Genomic DNA, 10454 nt, shown 5'->3' with positions numbered 1-10454 from the left:
CCTAAGGAAGCGGGGATCGAACCCTATCTGAGAGGTCCGGGAAACCTCAGACAGGCTGGGGGTGTGGATCAATCGAAAACTAGTCTTACCTCTCCCGGAGGTACTAGCCCCCGGAGCCCCTTCGTTAGGGTAAGCCGCGGCGTGGTGAGCCTCGATCTCCTCTTCCTCCGGTTGGGGGTCAGGGAACCTCTCCGCCCAACTAGGAGATAAAGTATTCTCGTCCCGGGCGGCTTGGGTGATCACCTTGGACAGCTCCAGGGCAATCTGCTCCCGGATGTCAGCTGACACCTGACTTTGCCCTCTGCCACTCACTGGCTCGATGTTTTGGAAAGAGGCGAGTAGCCCATACTCCCTCAAAGATTCGGAGGTCACAAGTCCCTCCACTTTCAACTCTTCCTCCGAAAGCCCTTCGTAGAACTTGGACCTCCTTATCATCTCCGCACAGCGAGGTGTCCGCGGAACGACTTCTGCAAAATTCAAATACAAGCATTAGAGATCCTCCCGAAAGGCAAATCAAACGCAAAGAAGCAAAGTTGAAAAGGAGAGGAAGGAGCACTTACCAGGGATTTTGAAGTCCAAAGAAAGGGCTGGCAACCTCTTCAGTGGGAAGCCAGTCGTCAGGAACCAGTACTCCCGGAGGTCTGGAACCCTCGCGGTATGACAGGTGGGACACATCACGTCCGGGTGCCTTTCCAGCCTGTAAAACCCCACCTTGTCTGAATGACCCCTCATAGGCTGAGACTTCAACCCGTAGAAGTACAGCACCTCCTCCGGGGTAGGAGCTTCCAGTTTCCGGGACTTGCAAAAGATGAACCACCCCGCTAGGAGCTTGTAGCTGGGGGGAATCAACTGGAAGGGGGCAATCCCCGCCTTCACACAGAAATTAGCAAAGTAACTTCTTAGGGGCAAGTGCGCCCCACACACTATGTGTGCCCAGCTCCAGGCACCAAAGCCCTCGTGACTCTCGCTAGCCGACTCGCCCAGCACCGAAAGACGGTGCCACATCAGACCTGGGATGTTCTTCAGGCCTGCCTCGGAGGAATGTAGCTCCAGCATGCCGTAATTCCTGAAAAGGTTCGGCTTCTGGTCCATCTCCCAGATTGAACTATTGGAAGTCGGTGGGCTAGCCGCGACCACTTTTTCCTTTCCTTTCCCCTTTGCGCCAGCGACAGGGGAACCCTTCTCCTGGGCAGAATCAGCCTCCACCACAGCGAGGAGTTGTTCCTTTGAGATGTTCTTCACTGAACAAAAGAAACAAAGAAGAAAACACTCTAAGCAGTCAGCACCCTTGTCATACCCTAGTGGTATCAAAGGCGTCGGGGAGACCCTCCCCGAAAACTGCTTGGAGAGGCTCCCACCGAGCTTGCCGAGGGGTTGGCACCATGCCACCCGAAGGGCAGCAAGGAACCAGACTCAGACTCCGAGCCTAAGCCCACCAAAAGAAGTGTTTTTCCAGAGAAAGACACCCTAAAGGCGATCATGCTTATGCCCTAAAACAGTAAAACAAGGAACGACTTTCCAAACGCAAATCGTCAAAGCATGCAAAAAAGACTACTTATCGACTCACATCAATCACATGCCCACCAAAGCCCTATTCACCCATGCACATAGGCGATAATGGCAGAAACCTCAACTCTAACAACTACCAACAACCTACGGTTTGGGAGGAAAGAGCAAAGTAGAAATACTTACTGGTATTCGGGTAGTTGGAGGTTGAACGAGTAACCGGATCACTGCACAGCACGATCGCGAGAAGTAAAAGCTGCAAAGACGAACGGCGATTCAAACCATGAACTTCAGCGAATAAACCCACTGCCAAATCAAGAGAAAAGTTTCTAGATCCCTTACCAAAAGAAGTGGCAAGTTCGAAGGAACGGAAGCTTGGAAGCCTGAGAGTTCGAAGGTTTGGAAATCTGAAAATCCGAAAGATAGAGAATTTGAAAGCGTAAAGAGGAAGAAAGGTCCGTTCCCTCATTTTTATAGCAGGGAAGAAGTCGTTTCGAATTCCTCAAATGGACGGTCCCGATCTTCCCATTCCGTGTGCATCAGATCCAACGGTTGGAGAGGAAGTGACGATCCTATTTATGACTCCTCGGATGGGAATAACGTATTTATTTCACATCATTATACCACCTCGGGCCCGGAGTACCATTAAAAACCGTCAAATCATTACTCAGATGACTGACGCATGCATACTCAACTAGTCGCCTCACGCACAATTCTTGGTCGCAGAACCATCCCCAGCATGACGCGTGGTCCTTGCCGCACTTGAGTACTTGAGTTCAAATAGAAGAAATTCCCTTTCTTTTTCATACTAACACTCAGGCGGGAAAAAGGAACCCTTCCGGGAACACAGAAGGTGGCCCCTCGCCTAATCTAAGAAACCGAAATACCCGGAGGACTGTACAAGCTCCCGGATCTCTCAAAGCTCCGTGACTTTGGGGGGTAAATGTTATCCAGATTTCCGGATAGCGTTTAGATTGATATCCTTGGGGAAGCAGAATTACCAATGTCTTTCACTGTAGGTGACCAGAGCTCGCGGATGGACAGAAAGGCTTCGCCTCTCCCGTTTAGTGTCCGGATTACTCTTTCAAGCAAACATGACACGGAAACTCGTTAACTCTCCCGGACTCCCGAAGGGGTATCCTTCGGGGAAGCCCCTTCCAGGAGAAGCTCTTCAAGTGGTCTTCGCGAAAACAGTTCCGTGCCTCGCACGGAACAAAACCAAGCGGTCGAGTCATGGAGGAGGCATATTTGGAATGATATCCACCTGAGACAGGATCCCGCCTGACACGCCCGACAGGTCAAAGTCGCACACATCCCAGCACGCCTAAGGGTACCTTTTCGCCTACTGTTCCGCTGACAACTTGGAAAAGACGGCTGGCTTTGTGTATTCCCCATACTTTCACGTAAATATACCCACATAGAGTCTTGTAGCCATGCTACTACAGTAATTGTATCCCCTATTTATGGCTGGTGTAATTAAGACTCATGGACGTAGAGAAAAACCCTAATCCAAAACCCTAGCTATAAAGACCCCCTCATTTTACAATAAGGGAGAGAACCAACAGATCACATAGCAAGAACTCTACAATAATCTCTCTAGCTTCATCTTCTTCAAGAGTACCCGAGAGAAACACTGTGAGTGTGTGAAGTTCTTGTACACCAGCCATCTTACTGTAATCTTTTCCAAGTATAATAACATCGACTCGTGGACTAGGGCTTGTTAACGCCTGAACCACGTAAAAACACTGTTTGTTTAGTTACATTTCGGCACTTCTACAGTTCTTATCTTTTTATTATTCTGTTTGTATTCGTTTCCGAAAAACTTGGTAAACAGTTATTATCTCCATAAAGTAGACGTAAATAAAACATCTAGCATTAATAAGAGCAAAACCAAAAAGAAACTAGCTAAATCACACAATTTTCCATTCAAGAATGATCAAAGAAAGAGGGAAATCCATGAATTACATTGTCACATAAGCCAAAAAAGATGCTAAAATTTGAACCTTTTCCCTTAGAGAAGCCACACCCAGTTCTTTTTATTTTTTTTATTCTTCTTTCAGCCAAATAATCCACACAATCTGAAAATTTTTAGAAGAATAAGTCTCTTATTTTGAAAATGGTTGTAGAGATTCCTGAATGAGCCATATTCTTTGTGGCACAACATCACTAAGCGTAAGTTTGTGAGTTTCAACAATAATGGTTGGGACATTGGTGTGGCTGTTCGGGCTACTGATCTTAGTTTGTGGAAACTTACTTCATGCTATGAGAATTTCAATAGCATTGTGATTTTTTAAGCGGGGTTTGAAAGAAGATTTATATTTGTGGCTATAATTATGTTTTTATGTATGATGATACCTTTTCCACTTGTATATAACTTTTTCTTTTCCAATCTATAAAGTATTCAGCCTTTCTGATGTCACTAATTAGTCAATTAGTCTGTAATTTAGTTATTAGCTGCTAGTTGTATTTAACTTTAATTGTTACTTAATTGTTATTAGTCATTAGCTAGCCTTGAATAAAATGTATAAATAGACCTTAAAGTTGTAGTGAGAGGCATATTATTATCGAATACAATCTGATTTTTCCACAAATTCTTTTCTCTCTGCGTTTCATATACCTTCGTCTTCTCTGTGAGTTCATCACTTTCTTCTTTCTCTGATTTTTTATAAGAGATTTTATTCTTTTTGCTATGCATGTTTATTTATTTTCTAGGTCCCTCTTTTGTATCTATTCCCACCCCCCCCCCCCCCGCCTTATTGTGCATATATTTGTTTCGTTTCTTTTAAAAAGAAATAACAAAAAATAAGATAAAATTAGTTTCTTTGTAGTGATGAATAAAAATATTAGAAATTTCACAAAATTGAGAGATCACCTATATAATTTTCTTGCTGGAAGCAATTTGAATGACATCTTTTGTGATTTTGGATGCTGTTTACATTTAACTAATGATGTTTTTTGTGATATTCCCAAATTAAGGTACCTTGGAGTAGGCTTGGTCAGGACCCAGTTGTAGTTCATCTGGATCATATTTTTTTGTTAGTTGAACCTACAACGCAAGTTCAAGGGTCCACTGAAGATGCCATTCAAGAAGCTAAGAAAAGCTGAGTGCGGGTAAGACAATAATGATGTGCCTACCGATATACCTTTGAATGATCCTCTGAATAATTTTTATGTTTGGAAATAGGAAATGGAAATGAAGTTGGTACAGAAGGCTCAACAATTAAAGTCTGAATTGGTAAGATTACACAATTCTTTTATCAGTGTAACTTAAATTATAATAGGGTGAATCTTTGACTAGATGGTTCATGGAAACTATTTGTGCTAACTGCTGATACAGACAATGGCATGCCTTAGCATCCATACATCTGATATATTTACTTGACTTGACTCTTTACAAAGCAAAGGGTGACTAACATAATTGATAGGTAATAATTTTTTTATGTATAAGGAAATATTATGTGATGCCTATATTCTTATGTGTCTGTACGTGTATATGAACTTTATATTTGGTTCTTAAGCATCTTATGTGCTATTTTTGAATCTTTGATAACAAATATTGTATCAAGTTTTTGTTGTAGTATTCAAATGCTATGACGTTATTCTTTTTTAGGATTTACCTTTTGATCTTTTTGAACCATACATATGTTTATACATATATTGGGTTGTCAATTATGATTATAACTGTACTAATATGTATATATTTTTAATTGAAGAATCAATCATGGTTGGGTTCCCTTATCAACACTATAGTTGGAAATTTGAAACTCTCAATTTCAAATATTCATATCAGATATGAGGACAGTGAAAGGTGTGTAATAGCAAGTTGAATTTTATATTTTGGAATCTTTGGATTCTTATTTTCTGTCTGAATTTTAATTTCCTATTCTCTAGCAATCCTGGTCACCCATTTGCAGCACGTGTGACCTTGGAGAAACTCTTAGCTGTGACAGTTGATGACAATGGGAATGAGACTTTTATTGCTGGTGGTTCACTAGACCGTATACAAAAGGTTCCTAATTTTGTTCCTTATAGGGTGTCGATTGATATGAATTCAATCAAGTTTAAGTTTTATTCTCTTTAAGAAGGTCTCATATATATAATTTGAAATGCACAGTTGTGAGTTAGTGAGGAAACACACGCTTGCAACTTTTTAACAAAACTACTAAATAAAAGTCTTCAATTGCAATTTTCATTTTCTTGTTATAAAAGATATTTGTTTCTTTATTAAGGGGAAGAAAATTTGATTGAATGCTTGGCCGAGATGTGTATTCATTTATCATATTTTAAATTTAAAGTATGTTGCATTCCTGCATATATTTGAAGTTTCACCCACAATACACGGTACACCAAAGTTCTGACATGATAACAAGTAGCAATTTGTTACATAGCCAGTAAATTATAATATGATTATCACTAATTTAATCCTTATTACAGTCTTGTTTTTAATAAGATTTTTTATTTTAATTTTTACAGTCTGTTGAACTTGACCAACTTGCACTTTATCTGGATTCTGATATAATCCCATGGCATATTGACAACCCATGGGAGGATTTGCTTCTTTCTGAGTGGGTCCAGGTAGAACCAATATTTAGTTTATTCTTGCAGTTACATATGTTGAGGGCATGATCAAACTATGAAACTTTGATCATTTATTTGCTTCAGGTTTTTGGATATGGCACTAAAGAAGGCAAACCTGCTGATAGAATTGTCAAACAGCACACTTATATTCTGGAACCAATTACAGGAAATGCAAAGTATATAAAGCTAAGGGAAAATGAATTGGCTAAGAGTGATCAACATTTGCAGAATGCAACAGTTAATTTGGATGATGTCATTCTCTGTTTATCAAAGGTTTAATTTCATAATTCAACTGTGATTGGATACTTGGAGGCATGTTTTGATTGGCCTTGAAATTTTTTAGTATCTTGTTGTTGCATGATGGATACAAGGATATGTTAAAACTAGTTGATAACTTTTCTGCCTTTAATCAACGCTTAAAATATGCGCATTTTCGTCCACATGTTTCCATGAAATCTGATCCTCGTTCTTGGTGGAAGTATGCTTATAGAGTTGTATCTGACCAAGTGAAGAAGGGAAGGTAACTTCTTTAGTATTTCCAATATTTTGGTTGGATTTAGTTCTCCCATTCAATAGTTGCTTCATTGCGTGATGGTTATTTTCTTACAAAATAAAAATTTTAGATATAGTTTTCTGAGGGTTATCACTATATAAACTTGTGAGTAAAATATGGAAAAAAATTTACTTGTTATGTTTTTATTTCTGTTTAAACTATTCTGCTTTGTAAGTGTTGATTTGAAATAGATTTAATAAATAAATGATAACATACTCCAGCTCACTTGTTGTGAATGTTTTTTACTCACTCTTGTATTTGCTTGCTAATGGAATTAGCTTCATAGTGGGATTAGTTGAGTTGACTTTTGTTTGTGATAAGAGTAATATATCAAGATTATTTATTTCCAGATGGTGGATAAACTTGTGCATCTTTGATTTTCAATTTTATTTTTTGGTACTCTTTTTATATCATGGTCATTGGGAGCCCCTTCAAAATGTACCTAAGGGAAGATGCTTTTAGTTTAAATTTATAAAGTATATCTTACAATTATTACTTTAGGCTGGCAACAGAAGCCATCTAGACTAGCTTTAGGCACAAACTTCTGTATCAGAAATAATGGTTCTCAGCCATTGGAATTATAGGTCATATGTGGTTTAGAATTAATTACATCAAGAGCTTAGAGGCCATCTTACATTTTACCGCATGGTCCCCTATTTTTGAGTGAGAATCTTATATGCAGCCTTGAAAGTATAGAATGCTTTATCCAAGTGATAGTATGTGAGTATGTGCTAATCATCTATATCTATCTATATTCTAGACTATTAACTTACACAGAAAGTAATTAAATTTAATTTGCTGTTATTTAGATATTTTGTTATTATTATTTTTAAATAATTTACCAATTAATACCGCTCTCTTTTAGTTAATATTAAAGCACTACCATGTTGCCCAGTTCTTAGGTTTCTAGTATATATAATATACATGGATAACTGTGTATAACTCTATTTTCTTTTGATTGATTTTAGTCATTTCATTTCAGCTCTGTTTTTTTTACCTTGCTTTAAAGTTATTTTTGTTCTTCTAGAGTGTATATCACTTTTCTTTTTTCAGACTGATGATTGGAAGGTTATGGTTTGTTGAGAAAAGAACAATGACAAGAAGCAGAGAGATTGAGTCATGTTATGGTCTGTGCATCATGATCTAAACTATAAGTTATTAAGTCATGTCTTTGTTTCTGCATTTTTTTTATTGTTTGTAACAATGTCCCAATTAAAGATATACATTCATGCATATACTATGGTTTCTATATTTGAATTACTTTTAATTTCTTATATTGAAAAATGATTGCAGATTGAATCAAAAGATTGTACTGAGTATTTTGTGTCTTGGAAAGGAGCTATATATAGATACTGCAAGTCATGTTTCTGTTGTCTTTGCTTCAACTGCTAATCAGGTATGTACTTTGGCACTCTTTGTAACATACCACTTTGTTTTATTTATTCTTTTACTTGATTTTCTATTTTTGTTCTATTATTTCATTTAGTTACTTATTAGTTTTATCCAAAAAAAAAAAATAGTTGGCTTTAAAATGATACTGTTAGTATTGATATATTATTTTGATTGCTAGCTCATGGAAGAATCAATTTAGATTCTATTTTGAATTGATTAAATATTATTTCATTAGTTTTACCCTGTTGTGGTCTCGTTGCTCTGCTCTTTTTAATATATAGATTTTCATGAGTAGTTTAGTTCATTGTTAAACTGGTTAGCCCATGAATGTTATGTCTTTTGCCTTATTCTGGAGAGGTAATGCATGATTCCATATCTTGTTTTTTCTAAAAAAAATTATAATAGTTGTTGAGTTTTGTTTTATTTTGGTCTCTAATTAATCTACCAAATTGAGAGTTGAATTCAACTGCTTATTGTTTTACTTTATTAAAAAAAACACAGTTTTTTACTTGCATGCTTTTCTTTTTATTGAAAAGAAAAGGAATCATTATAACTCCATGGTATTCAGTGAAGGATCATTTCGTTTCACCTTATTTTTTATTTATTTATTTATTTTTCTTTAACTTTAAAATTTATGATCAGTTTCTGATGGGTGCATTGTGTAACTATCATATTTTGCTTGGTTTTATTTTCTGATGGAATTTATAGTTGCTGATAGATTTTTGGGACCAAGGACTAGTTCTTTCATTAATCTTTGAAGATGCTTCGTTTTCCATCTTTTATATTCGATGATAATGCATCATTGTACACCAAACATAGTGTTTTAGAAAGGAACTTTGTTGCTTGAGATGTCTTTAAATGACTAGTTTTGTTGTCCTTATGGGGCGTACAGTGACTCATTAATGTAATCTCATTTTTTTCTTAACACAGGGAATACATTTATTTCCAAGAATGTTGACAACAAGAAGAAAAAGAAACTTAAGAAGGTGGAAAATAAGATGCTTGGATGGGGTAAGCTTTTTATGGTACTCTTAAATGCTCTATTTAATAGTTCAGTGACCTTATATTGAATGTTGTTTACGTTCTCACTCTGTTTCCTTTCTTAATATTGATACGATACTGTTGAAAATTTTCCAGTGTTGGTCAATATTGTTTTAGAGTCAAATTTTAGTGCTTCAGATCCTTGTGCATATTGGCTTGCAAGTTAATTTCTCTTTAATAAGTGCTGAATTGCTTCAATTTGAGTTGCCTTTTGGACTTCACTGAATTTTAGTGAAACATTATTGTCTTTTAAGTTGCTCATGATATATACTTGGAAGTAGTCTTTTTATAAACTATGTTATATTCTTTCTTTGTTTCATCAACCATTAAACCATCATCTGTATGACAGGTGGTCGTGATGTGCAAAGTTGTCTATTCCAGCTACTGTTGTTCTTTGTTATATGTTCATGCCTGCTGAAATGAGGGTAGGTTAAAGAATGTCTATGGCTTTAAACTCTCTTCTCAATGGTTATTTACTAGTCCTGTTGCACACTAGTTGTAATGCGAACTTTTATGCTAACAAAAGAATCCACCTTTGTTACTGGCTGCACTTGATTGAAAAATGAATAATGCCTTTTGAGATTAACCTTTTCTTAACTATTCAGTTTTAAGTTGCTTGCCTAGGAAATCTTTATGAAAACTAATGTGCTTACCTTAGTGATGTAGCTACACAGTTACTCTTTCAGGAGTTTCTGGATTTAAGTTTTTGATTTCTATTTTGTCCTGTCCATATCCACATTGTTATTATAATACCATTATTTATTTGGAGCTTTAGCTTGGAGTTCTTGGCCTTTTTACCCCTCATCCTGGCAGTCTTGGAAATTCGACTTGGATAACCTTGAGTTTTCTTTAGTGTCATCATTATCAATACATATGCATACACACTTTCAAAACTTGCAAGCCTACTGGTACACATTATGCATTTTGGCCATCATCTCAGATATCTATTTGATTGAACTGAAACTTGGTTGTGCATTTTGTTTTTATTGTTTGGTTAGCTGACCTATGTTTAAAGCTTTGGCCATCAACATAACATGGTGGTATTTTAGTTTTAAAAAATTAACCCTATGACAGTTACTGTCTTAGGATTGAAAAAATAAAATTTGGAACTTTTTGTGCATTGAAAAATGATTTTTCCATTAGAAAAAATTATTCTTCTCTTTGTCACACTGCATTCTATGTTATTTTATTTATTTATTTATTTTCTGGAATTTGCTAGGGACACATGTTTCATATCAAAATCTTGCACCACATAATGTTGCATATATATATATATTTCCTTTTCGAAATAGAACCTATCATTTGAAGTCATATAGCTGGCTGTGCAATTTTATTATTATTATGTAAAATGTCACCTGCATTACTCATATTTTACACCCTTACC

At 36.8% G+C, this 10454-nt stretch overlaps 1 protein-coding gene across 1 annotated transcript; it reads left to right on the top strand.

Annotated features, from left to right (window-relative positions):
• Positions 1–6358: 6358 nt before the first annotated feature.
• Positions 6359–9295, top strand: LOC133799803 (uncharacterized). Its single transcript, XM_062237797.1, has 4 exons — positions 6359–6604; positions 7931–8033; positions 8960–9040; positions 9188–9295. The coding sequence occupies exons 1-4, from the start codon at positions 6459–6461 to the stop codon at positions 9293–9295; spliced, it is 438 nt and encodes a 145-aa protein (XP_062093781.1). The 5' UTR covers positions 6359–6458.
• The last annotated feature ends 1159 nt before the right edge of the window (positions 9296–10454 follow it).

This window comes from Humulus lupulus, chromosome 9 (assembly GCF_963169125.1).
Source record: "Humulus lupulus chromosome 9, drHumLupu1.1, whole genome shotgun sequence".
NCBI lineage: Eukaryota > Viridiplantae > Streptophyta > Magnoliopsida > Rosales > Cannabaceae > Humulus > Humulus lupulus.
This window is presented reverse-complemented; position numbering and strand designations above follow the sequence as displayed.